This window comes from Triturus cristatus, chromosome 5_2 (assembly GCF_964204655.1).
Source record: "Triturus cristatus chromosome 5_2, aTriCri1.1, whole genome shotgun sequence".
Lineage (NCBI taxonomy): Eukaryota > Metazoa > Chordata > Amphibia > Caudata > Salamandridae > Triturus > Triturus cristatus.
In genome coordinates, this window is record NC_140588.1 from 904170537 (window position 1) to 904183465 (window position 12929).

At 46.3% G+C, this 12929-nt stretch overlaps 1 protein-coding gene across 9 annotated transcripts in view; it reads right to left on the minus strand.

The window, feature by feature from the left end:
- Positions 1–12929, minus strand: part of SEPTIN6 (septin 6) — a 170751-nt gene that overhangs the window by 6405 nt on the left and 151417 nt on the right. For 3 of the 9 annotated variants that reach the window (XM_085608063.1, XM_085608062.1, XM_085608067.1), the window contains exon 10: positions 435–479. The exons of the other annotated variants lie outside the window; for them this stretch is intronic. In XM_085608063.1, coding sequence (XP_085464189.1) covers positions 476–479 — 4 coding nt within the window. In that variant the 3' untranslated portion in view covers positions 435–475. The remainder of the gene's footprint in view (positions 1–434; positions 480–12929) is intronic. 9 annotated transcript variants of the gene reach the window in all.

Consider the following 12929-nt stretch of genomic DNA (forward strand, 5'->3'; position numbering starts at 1 on the left):
GCTTGATATCCGAGATCCAAGTAAAGCATTGGTAGTCACATAACGAGGAACTATCATGCCTCGCAGATGTTGGTAGCTTTTTTTTACCATTTTGACAAATAATGGATATGTGATGTGTGGTAGACCCAACTGTCACTCACATCGCGTGTGTTGAATCTAGACAGACCCTTATCGCTAGTCTACCAGAAAAGTAGTTTTCAGGGCTCATCGAACAGAAGATTTTCCCTCTAAAATGACTAGCACTGCGAGGGCGGTTATAAGACAGTTTGAGCTCTCTTGCTTAAGGTGAGGCAGATCTACAGTGTCTCTTTCACCAGACATGTTTTGTGACTTTAAGGAAAAGATCAGTGTTTGAAGTAGTTCAATTCTTATTTTATAGAAAGTGTGCGCAATGGATTACACTGCCAACATACATTTTAGTTAATAAAGCTTACCAGGACAATGTAATTCATGCACCATGCAGCAAACAGCAGAGTTAACTGTAAAACAGTACACAAGTAAAAGCTAATGAAGCGGACGCGACAACGAGGATACACAATCGAATGTTTGTCAACCAATAATAATGCTGCTAATAGAAATAAACCGTATTAGACAAAATAAACATCTTCACATACCCAAAAGACAGAACATAACGAGGCAAATGTTCATATTACATCTTAATTTACACAAGAGAACAATGAACAAGAGCAGTAATGAAATATCTCTAAAAACAAACACTTTAAATTAAAGGAGTACTGAGCAGCATGTTTGCATGTAGTCGAGGGTACAGCACTCGCTGACGAAGACATTATGCTTGATGACAGTTTGTTTTTTTTGTTTACAATTAAATCAATTCAATATGATGCCACGCCAACTTACCACATAGAGCAAACATGGAAGTGAACCCTCATGAAACTACAGATCAATAACAATTGATTTAAAGGGTAACCAGACATGGAACATTGATTAACAGAGAGGCAGAGATGCTACAGTACTTGGGATGCACAGCACATCCAGAGTTCATGAACAGCCAATGAAAAGCTTTGCACTGTTAAATCTACGGTCCTGCAATGAGGCACATCTCTAGGACGATCCTTAGGTTTTCGTTACATAGGAAACGTGATGGCCACTAAAAGACTCCGCTGCATGTCATCATGCAGAGCCCAACACACCTTCAGACTGCTGAAAATGCAAGCAATGGAGAAGCCATATTGTGGACGATGTGCAGGAGTACATACTGATGAATCTCTGGAGCAGGGGAACGTGCAGCAGTGGGACATTCTGGCACAGGGCAATGAATACTTCGGGAGCATTAATGATGGAACTGCAGATGAACACTGGGTGATGGCGTCTAAAGTACAGGACATGCGGCGCCGCACCTCTACAGGGACGTGTATGCAGACCACAGAGTTTTGCACAGTTCAGTGGCACAGAGTTGAATCTGAATTTAACAAAAGCAAATGATGTGCAGTAAGGCCCACAGGACAATGGATGCGTGTATGACAATATGACAACCTCCTCTAGTCCTGAATTTTTGGAAAGAAGCATTTTGCTTGGTGAGATTTAAGTATACTTATAATGGTAAAAGCATACCTACGAGCGACAGAATGTAAACTTTTGTTGACTAAAATTCAGTCATAGGCTGCGGGGTGGACATGGCATAGGTCACTTAGCAGGTATGCACAAAAACTAATGAAAAACAAAATAAATGCATATTTCCTCTTTATGACGTTTAAAATGTGACCAGTTTTTCTTGTGTTTTAAAGCACTCCCTGATTTTTGCTGTTCCACATTTGGAATAAAAACACATGTCGAAGCATGTCAATTACTTTATTTATTATGCTCCTTGCATTGAATTTCATTTGCTATTAGATAATATAATCATGTATTAAATAGATGAAGTTAATGTTTGGTTAAAACATACCACAAAGCAACATGACACCCTTGTATTTCGCTCTGAGCCTAGATGGCTTTCAGCAAAAAAACAAAAATGATGGCTCACTCATGTAATGTGACATTCTTCATCATTTGCCACCTCGTCCCACACTGGTAAGATGGTCCTACCAGGGCGGACTCAACCCCAGACAGGGGCTGGTCTGCAGGAGTTCTTAGATATTTCTTATTTTTTGTTGATAGTGCTATGATACAGTTTAAGGTTTAAAAAAGCCTTAGGTTAAACCACAAAAGTGTCCTTTATAAAGATAGAGAGGGCCTCTCCTGTGGTGATCCAATCTTGCCTCTTCGAACAGCCTACTGTACGAAGGGGCACGGTAGGATCACAGTGGGCTCTCTACCTTGACGAAAGTGTGGTAAAAGGAGAGGCCCCCCTGAACAGACCATGCAGTAATTAGCACACTAGAATTAGGTAACGTTTACCGAAATACTTTGATTGGGAGGTAGGTACTATTTTTCTAGCTTACCTATGAGAGACTGCACTAACTCTTTTGGTGTAGGGACACAGACATAGCCCTGATGAATGCCTTAGACCATCAGGCTGTTAATAGGCAGAAACATGTTGGCATGTTGGCATGACATTCATTTCCATTCAGTGACGCATACAGGTCATCCTAACATATGCCTCTTGTTTTTACCGGTTGGTACTTTTTAATAAGACTAGGACACTTTTGTAGTGTATTCTAAGGCATTTTTAGACCTTAAAAACTGGATAGTAGCATATGATGAAGCATGTCACATTACGTGAGTGAGCCATCCTCGTCCAATTCTTGGAATTGCCATCACACTGGGACAGGAGTAGGTAGCAACAGTAGGGATCTTTTTGTTTGTTTTTTTTCACTGAAGGCCACCTAGGCTAAGAGTGAAATACAAGGGTGTCACACTGCTTTGTGGTATATCATGTTAATAAGCACAGTTGTGAGCCCAGTAATGCCCTTGATCTCTCCCCTTGAGTGATATAACACACTTGGACTACCCATCATGGCCAGTATAACGCAGTCAAAGATGATTATACTACCCCAAGTTTTATATTATTTCGCCAATCTCCCGATCTGGATACCACATAGCTGGTTCTGCTCCCTAAACACTTCTTCGGGAACGGATATGGGAATGGGAGCGCAATAGGGTGCTCCTGCACAAACTGCAACATCTGCATCTGCCACGGGAGTGTGGACTAGGGGTGCCAGACTACGAATTGTATTACTTCATGCTACAGCAGCCGGCTCACTGGCTGGCTAGGACTAGTATGGAAGAGTTGGAGGAGTTTGGTGAGGAACGCAGGGAGGGCGACCTCCTTGCCTTACTCATTGGAGTGAAGCTACTGCCCTTAAAGCTGTGGCCTTAGATGTTCGAATGGCATGCTCAAGCTGGTTGGCTGCCGCGCACTCTACATGCTGGTGATGCTGCTGGTGGGGCTCCCTATTCCAGTGGAGGCTACTTCACAGCCAGGTGGCTAGAGGAGTGGATGGCAGCAGAGCGGACCTAACTGGAGCACTGTTATGCGGACAGTGCGTTTAGCAGCCTAGAGACAATGATCGGAGAGTATGGCCTTAAGGGACTGCATAAACCTTGTTTATAGGTCACTGACTAAGGCAGTGCACCAACTCTTCGGGAATTTAGACCCAGAACTTCACACATGCTATTTACTGCAAACTTTGTTGAACTTCGGTGGGGGTTGCTCCCTTATCTCCTGTATATAGTTGTGATGGCCATGGATAAGCTACAGACTGAGTGCCCGTGGGAAACCATTATGGCAGACAATTTGTGGGAAAGGAATGAGACAAGACGCTGGAACACAATCACACGATCTAGAAAAATTTGTTTTAAATGCGCTCAGTTTGATTCCCTATACACCGCTTACCTTACACCATTTAGCCTAAACATTACGCACCATACTGCCAGCATGAGCTGCCCCAGGTGCACACATGTGGAGGAGGATTTTGCAAACAATGTCTGGCATGCCTGGTAATCGCATGCTTCTGGACACAGGTCATGGCAGACCTGGAGAGCACACTGGACCGGAAGGTCCTGCCTAGATCTGCCTACTGGGCATTTACAAAACGGCAAGCAGCCAAGAAGACAGGTAGCAGATTCATGGATTTAGCGCTGGGCACTGCTTGAAGGGACAAAGACAGACACTGGAAGTCACCAGACCCCCCACGGCATAGCTGGTAGAAGGCAAATGTTGAAAGCTGGGCACTAGCAGAGGAAACTGCCATATGCCTAGAAAAATATAAAAAGGATACACAGGAAACCTTTGGCAGAACAGTGGCAAGAAGGTGGAGCCAGCTTTACTGGCACACAGACCATGATAGAGGATTACTACTGCAGACGGCCTGCTGTCACGCCAAATGTGGGGGCAACACATATGCTCTGGGTACATGCATGACGCTACAATATTACACGTCCTGGCCATTCATTCTCTTACACGGTCCCATGAAGGTATCACAGCTCCCCCATGACATCCATGATTGTATAAAGAGGGCCTCAATTCCACCGAACGCGCTTGGGTAGGTTTGGTTTATTCGTTTTAGACACATCTAATGGGGTCTTACTCTAGTGATACAAAAAACATCAATTGCTTCCTACCTTGCTCTGGAATTGTACAATTATCCAATGAAATGATGCTCCACAGCAGAATAATGTTGTACGTTGACAACAATGATCAATAAAAATATGTGTATACATATATATATATTTTTTTAAAAGCAGCAAACACCACCCCATAAGAGGCTCGTGTAGGCAGACTTGCATTCTTCTTCTGGAACGCAGGGGCTGTCATTCGTCAAAACCAAGCACATTTTCGCTTTAATGGTGGCTTAAGCATGGGATTTTAAAGGGTAGATGCCACTCAATGAGCACTTTGCACAGGCCTTCCACCGAGAAAAGGAATCGGAAGGTTTACCCTGGTCTCCCTGCGAACAAGAAGGCGGTGGCATGGTTTCTACTCTGAAGGAGATAGTTTGGTAGTCCCAGGTCAGCCCTTCCATATCATGCTTTGTGTGAAGATCATTTGAATCGCCACATTATACAGCAGAGTGATTAGCAAGTACGAAGTTCTGGCTCCCCAGACATGAAAGATTATCCCATATAAACACTCTTATCAACCAGCCACCTAGGTAGGGGTACACATGTATGCCCTGGCTCCTTAGGTATGCGTGTACCACTTAAGCATTTTGTAAAAACCCTTGGCGCAGATTTTATGACTAAGGGTGACACCTTTTATTGGTACTGTACCTGGTCTAGGACGACCCCGAGATATTTCCTGTGCTTGTGGGTCATGGGGATGTGTAGGTAGGTTTCCTTCAGACCTACTGTAGCCATATAATCCAGTCTTCTTTAGGAGTGGAATGACTTCTTGTAATCTTGAAGCATTTAGTTCATATGTATTTGTTTATCTGTCTTAGGTCTAGGATTGGTTTCAATGACTGATCTTGTTATGGTACGAGGAAGTAGGAGTAGACCGCGTTTCTGAGCTTTCTTAGAGGAACAGTTTTTTGTTGTTTTTTTTTTTTTTTTAGGAGTTCCTTTACTTCATGTCGCAGTGGGAGTAAATCTTCCCTTGAGAGTGAACTCTCCCTTGGTAGCATTGAAGGGGTTTTTCTGAGATGTTCGATGCAATAGCCATGCTTTATAAAGTTAAGTATCTATTTGTCTGATGTGATTGACCCCCATTCATAGAAGAATCCCCCCCGCACCCATCCAGTCCCCACCGGTATCTTATGCAGGGGGTGTTCCTCGTAGGAGTTACTTATTTACTGGCTACATTCCCTTTGGGGCTTGACCTCTTACCCTGCCTCTTCTCCAAAAGGCTGCTGTTGAGGGTACTGCCATTGGGGGGAGAGGCTAGAGGGGAGAAAGGTTGAGGCCAGTGTTGCTGCTGATTAGCTAAATTCTGTTTGTTGTGAGGTTGCTCTGTGTTGGATACCCACTCTGTTTGATGATCCTCTGGCTGCCATGGCTCGCTTTAAGGACATTCAGAATTGCAATGCCCATATTGCTTTAGCCATTTCAATGTTCTTCTCGATCTGTTGTAGGTCCTCATCCATTGCTAAGCAGAAGCACCTATTAAAGCACAAGGCTTGTACCTCTGGATTGATCCCCAAAACTCTCAGCCAGGCATGCCTTCTCAGGGTAAGTCCTGTGCACATCTGTCTGCTAGCTGGTCTCCGCTTCATTGTGTGCAGATTTGAAGCACATGTTGGGGATGGTTTTACTCATGTACCTTGGTCTTCACTCTCTGCTTTTACTCCTCTAGGACATGCTGCATGATCTCGACCCACTTCTGATGGCCATAGCGGTTGCGATTCTTTGCCAACTAGCTGCAACTCTTTCCAGCTTCATGCCTACCATCTCCATCTGCTTACTCTTTGTGTCCTGTGAAGGCCAGTTGAATGGGGAGCATTACCTTGTTTTCTTGCTGTTGCAACAATGATCAAGTGAGGAGGGCTTGTATTTCTGCTCTACTCACGAAGTCACAGCCTTCAAGATGGCTCATTCTTGAAAAGCCTCCCCTTTTTGATCGAGGATGCTCAGAAGCATGGGCAAGTACAAGTTCCTGTTTTGTGAAGGCATCAGCATTGAGCAAAAAGCAGGATTCTGCCCCCCTTTCCTCATGGTGTAGTCAGTGTTGTCTGCCACCCTCTTTACAAGAGCATTGTAGACTGCCAGGTCATCTGGTAAAGACCTTGAAAATGTGTTGACACCCTCTTGTGTGGAGTCGCGTAGAGGTCCTGCCAGACTTCCTCCTGTGGCTCCTGTTTTTCTGAAGACTGTGGTGTCTTCATCGTTTAAGGACTCCTGCTCCTCCTTGTGAGTCTCTGGCATCAAGGGCAGATTGAAGTCTACCTGCTCTTCCTTTCATTATCTTGGGCTCCAACGATTATCTGGAATCAGAAATCCCTTGAGTGACTCGTCAAAGTCTGTCGTTTTTTTTAGAGAAGTGCAGCCATTTCGGCCTGGAGTCGACGATTCATCTGCTCAACCTTGAGCGCTCATTGCACAGCGTTGGTTGCCAGCAGGTCCCTCCTTTTTGGAGTTGGTGTCTCCTTGCCCTTAGGCTTTCTCTTTTGTAAGCTCTTAAGCAGCTTCCGGTGTCAAAAGGTGTCCCAAAGGTTCATGCCCATCGGTATCCTTGTGCTTGGACCTGTGCAGTTCCTTTCTTTGTCATTCTTCGAATGTCTAGTCTTTAGAGGGTGAGGTGGCTTTAGAGGACTTTGAGTCTGAGCCTGTAGGAGATCGATTACCTCCTGCTGCTACTTCTGGTCACTTTCCATCTACGTTTTCCTTACTGCTGCCAGTCTTTCAACATTGATCTCCCCTTCTTCATCGGACTCTCCTCCCTGTGCCAGACTGAATTCCTCAAGGTTTTCTTCATCGTTGCTGAACAGGCTTATCCCCTTGGAGAAGGGCTGCTTCTTCTGCATGCTGACCAATGGCCAAGTGTGGCCAGCGCGGTCTCTCACCTTCGGTGACATGGACTGAAACTCTACACAGGCCTCACACCCCTCGGTGGTATGTTCTTATGCATGGCAGAGATTCTCGATTTTGTGTGGGTCTTTTTGCGCTAACTTGTGATGGCACTTTGGGAAGAATTTAAAGGGGGTGTTCTCTATTTCTCCAAACTGCCTAACCTCTCTTTTCTCAAAACATGTGCTCTTAGTCTGATGAATTTTCCCTCTGTGTAAAGAAACTGGGCACGGCTTCCTCGTGGTGTCTTTAATCCTCTGGTATTATTTGGTGGATTCAATCTGCCTCTTTTCGATGTTTTTGTCGATCTGTCAAGTGGTTTGTGATTCTTTTGGACCTCTTCCATCTTGCTTCCAAACCAAATGGCAGGAAAAAATCTGAAGATGCCAATAACACACAGGGACTTCTGGGGCGAACATCTGACGACATCACAGTGAATTGGACATACAGCCAAATTTGTGGTCAACAATGCCCACAAAAAAAAAAAAAACACAATTCTGGACCTAGCCAGTAGATGGCGGCTTAACGCACAGCTTCAATCCAGAAAATTTTCAGGATGCAAAATCACCAGTTTCTGGATAGATGCCAAGAGATGCAGCAATTAGTTGCTGTATGGTGAAGGCCTTGTTCTCTTGAATTAAACTTGCATCAAAGCCTAAACATGGAACAGCTAGGGAAACAAAGACTAATCTTGTCAGCAGTGGAGTCATCCGGGTGTGGCATCTCACTTAGAAAAGCGAAAAAGGGATAGCTGGAATGCTTCAATTAATCTTAGCCACTGGTACTCATGCAACATTTCAATGTGCTATTGGACTTGAGGTGCACTTCTTTGATCACACCCAAATAGGTCAAACCGAGTCTGGTGCTGCTTTTTCCCAGGTCTATAAGGGACCTGGCTTGACAGTTCGGGTTGAAGTGTTGCTGTATGAGCTGGGCCCAAGATGGATTTGTATAGGACTAGTTTAGAGTGGCATAGTGGACAACAACAAAAACTGGAAAGTGTCTTGAGAAAGTACAAGTGGTTGAGATCAATTTGAGCATTCTACCCATCACTGCCTGTTATCCCAGCATGGACAATTGTGGAAAACCAAAGATCTCAGTGAGTAGACAAGCCAACTGGACCTTTCCCCAACGACCCACATTGACTCAGACTTCTACATGACTGCACAAGTTACTTACCTTCGGTAACAATATATCTGTAAGAGAGATTAGTTAGTGATAGATTCCTTACCTTAGAATTACCCCCAGGCGTCGGACTGGATCTGGAAAGTTTTCCTCAGTAGTATGTCGGAAGGTGGCGTCGTGCGGCTCCGCGTCTGTTGTAGGCGCCGGGATGATGTTGTGACAGCTACTTAGACGACGCCCTCACGCGCGGACGTCAGTTCTGTACACGACTTTCCGCGCCAGCCATGCAAGATACTGACCACTGGTGCATTGAAACTAGGGCCCTGAAAGGGATGACCTTAACCCTAGAAATCAGTTCGCAGAAAGGAGAGAATGGGTTGGGCGGTAAGGAATCTATCACTAACAAATGTCTCTTACAGATATCGTTACCGAAGGTAAGTAACTTGTGCATCTGAAAGAGACACATTAGTGATAGATTCCTTTCCTTAGAATAAATACCCAGGCAATACCAATCCCGGAGGTGGGTCTGCGAACCAAGATCACACCAGAGAGTCACAGAGAACAGAGCGGCCAAAGAAGCTGTCTCTCCAGACTTGGCTGTCAAGATAATAATGCCTAGTAAAAGTGTACAGCGAGGCCCACGTGGCTGCCTGACAGATGTCTTGCAGGGGGACACCACGTCCCAATGCAGTAGTAGCTGCTGTCGCCCTGGTAGAATGTGCGCGCAGCCCCACCGTAGGTTCCTTTTTAGCCAGAGAATAACAGGCTTTTATACACAAGACGACCCAGCGGGAGATAGTCCTCTTGTGTACAGCTCGGCCTTTCTTGGCGCCTATGTAGCCAACAAAGAGCTGGTCATCCACCCGGAACTGATTCAGGTAAAAAGAGAGCGCACTTTTTGGGTCCAAACAGTGAAGCCTCTCCTCCTCTCTGGTGCAGAGGCGGAAAGAATGTGGGCAAGGTGATAGTTTGCCCGATGTAGAAGGCAGTAACAACCTTTGGCAAGAAGGAAGGACGAGTGCGGAGCACAACCTTGTCCGGATGAACAGACAGAAAAGGAGGTTTACAGAAAAGGGCCTGGAGCCTAGGTGATGGCAACCAGGAAAGCAGTCTTTAAAGTCAGTAAACAGAGGACAGGCATCACAAATGGAATAGGAGGGAAAAGGTGAGTAATGCCTTTGAGAAATCGATTTACAACAGGGGACTTGAAAAAGAGAAGGCTGATCAGGGAGCCTGAGAAAGGCTGAAATTGCAGAAAGGTAGCCCTTAATGGTGCCTAGAGCAGAGACCTGCCGGGCTAAAGAAAGAAGGAACAAAAGGGCTTCTGAAAGAGGGGCAGAAAGGGGAACCACAGCCTTTGCTGAGCACCATGCCACAAATTGGTTCCACCTGCAGGCGTATACAGATTTAGTGGATGGACACCTGGCTGCCTGAATGACATCACAAACTTCAGGAGGCAAGTCAAATGGAATCAACTGTCGCCGTACAATTTCCACGCAAGGAGGTGGAGGCTGGACAGGTTCGGGTGGAGGACTGTCCCCTGCTGCTGTGACAGAAGATCCTCCCGAAGAGGCAGTTGGATCGGGGGATCCACGTTCATACTGAGTAGCTCGGGATACCAAACTCTTGGAACCCAGTCCGGAGCCACAAGAATGACTTGGGCCCGGTCGCACCTGATCTTCAGCACTCTGGGTAGAAGTGGTATAGGTGGAAAGGCGTACAATACACTGCAACTCCACTTGCGATGAAAAGCGTCGCCGTGTGAGTGCTGCCTTGGAAATCCCAACGCGCAGAAGTTATGTTATGTTAAAAAATATTTGTAACGCGCACTTTCACCATCGGTTTCTTGGCGCTCAATGACAAATGACGATGAGCCAGGATGAGAGAGTTAGTCATATGCGGAGTGAAAAAGCAGGGTTTTTAGAAGTCTGCGGAAACAGTCGTACTTTGGGCAGAGACGAAGTGCAGGTGGCAGAGAGTTCCAGGTAGAAGGAGCCAGGACAGAAAAGGACAGGCCACCGTGTTTTTTCCTTTTAAACTTAGGGGTCTCAAGGAGATTAAGAGATGCTGATCGAAGAACTCTAGAGGGGATGTGACGGGACAGGCTCGAAGAAATAAAGACGGGGGCTGCATCCGAGAGGGCCTTAAAGGTAGAGCATGCCAGTTTGAAAATGCAGCGTTTGGGAATAGGGAGCCAATGCAGACTGTAGAGGAGGGGAGTGACGTGCCGATATTTGGACTGGTGGAAAATCAGGCGGGCAGCTTGATTCTGCACCAGCTGTAATCGATGAAGGTGGCAGGCAGGAATGCCCGCGTACAGCATGTTAGCGTAGTCAAGCCTGGAGGTGGTGAGTGCAATGACAACTAGGGTCAGGGCTTCTTTAGTGAGAAACCTACTGATCTTGCGAATCCGCCTGAGATGGAAAAAACAGGCTGAGGTGACCGAGTTGATTTGCGGTTTCATCGAAAGGTCATCAGAAATGATCACCCCCAGGCTTTTGACTGAACGCACAGGAGTGGGTGCAGTCCCCAGAGATGGAGGCCAGAAGGTGGAGTTCCATGGGTGATTGGGGCCACCTACCAAGACCAGCTCAGTTTTGGTAGGGTTCAACTTTAGGTGACTGTGATACATCCATTCCGCAATGGACATCATAGTGGACTGGAAATTAAAACGGGAGGAAGGGAAGGAATCTATGGAAAAAATTAACTGAAGGTCGTCCGCATAATTAAAGATTGTGACCGGGGAGTTGCGGAGGGAGGCTAGGAGGGGTTGGAGATACAAATTGAAAAGAAGAGGGGATAATGCAGAGCCCTGTGGGACGCCGCAGGGAAGGGATGTGTAGGGTGCGGACAAAGTGGAGAGATGGACGGACTGTGACCGCTGGTGAAGGAAGGATCTAAGCCAGTCAAGGACCACTCCCTGGATTCCGGCATTATGGACACGGTCGATCAAGGTGGTGTGATCGACCGTGTCGAAAGCCGCCGAGAGATCCAGAAGGACAAGGGCCTGAGAGATGTTATTGTCAGCGCCCTTCCTGAGGGTGTCCATGACTGCTACTATGACCGCCTCGGTGGAGTGGAGGGGTCTGAAACCCGCTTGTTGAGAGTCCAAAAAGGACGATTCCTCTATGAAAGAGCTCAGGCAGCGGGTGACATAGGTCTCCAGAATTTTTCCTAGGTAAGGGAGGAGGGAAATGGGTCTGTAGTTACTGAGTGTTGTGGGATCGGTGTTGGGTTTCTTTAAGATGGGTACAATGGCTGCTTGCTTGAAAGAGAGAGGGACCTCCCCTGTCGCAAGAGAGTTGTTAAGTAATGCAAGGGGGGGGCCTGGACATGCGAGGAAGGCTTCTCTCAGGATCTGCGGGGGGCAGCAGTCATTTGGGGAACCCGACCTGACTTTGTGAAGGAGTGAGGCGAATTCTTGTAGAGAGATGGGAGGAAACTCCGACAAGGTGCTGGTGTTTTTAGGGGGAAGAGGAGGGGGGATAGGAGATGCCGGGGTCGGGATGTTGTTTTTTATTGTAGTAATTTTCTCAATGAAGTAAGAGTTGAGTGAATCACAGAGGGGTTGAGTCGGCTGGGGCTGGGGGGTAACCCTATCCGGCAAGGAGAGCTCATTTACAATAGAAAAGATGTCTTTTGATTTGTTATTTGAGTCCAAGATTATTTTGGAAAAATATGCCGTTTTAGCTGCCAGGATCGATTGTTTGTAGGATTTCAGAGCCTCAATGTAAACTAGTTTGAGTTGAGGGTCATAGTGGCGACGCCAGCGGCGTTCAGTTTGCCGCAGGGCAAGTTTGTCCGCTTTAAGTTGGTCTGTGAACCAGCGTTGTGCGTCGTGGGGGTGCTTAGCTTTAATCATTTTAAAAGGGGCTACTTTGTCACTAGCCTGACGTAACCATTTATCAAGATTGTCAGCCTGAACCTCAAGTGAGGTCAGAGAGGTGGGTACGGTAGAAGCTAGTGAGGCATGAAATTCAGACAGATTGGCTCTTTTCCAGTTGCGAGCCATAAGATTCTTAAGTCGGGGGGGGAGGACACAGAGTGTGCAAGTGAAGGTAAAAAGAGATGAAATAATGGTCAGACCAGGAACAAGGGCAAACTGAAGGAGGTGAGGTCGAGGTCGGACGTCCAGACTTGGTCGAGAATGTGACCTTTCTGGTGGGTGGGAATGTGAATGTGTTGGGAGAGATTCATGCCTTTTAAAAGGTCTGTGAATTCCAGCGACAGTTGGCTTTCGTGGATATCAGAAGGCCAATAGTTAAAATCGCCAATTACCATGATGTTAGCATGGTTAATTGCTAATTGGGCGATAGAGTCGCTGAAAAGTTTAGGAAAGAGAGGCATATAATCGGGGGGTCTATAGACAAGAATGCAAATGAAAGACGACTTAGGGGAGGTAA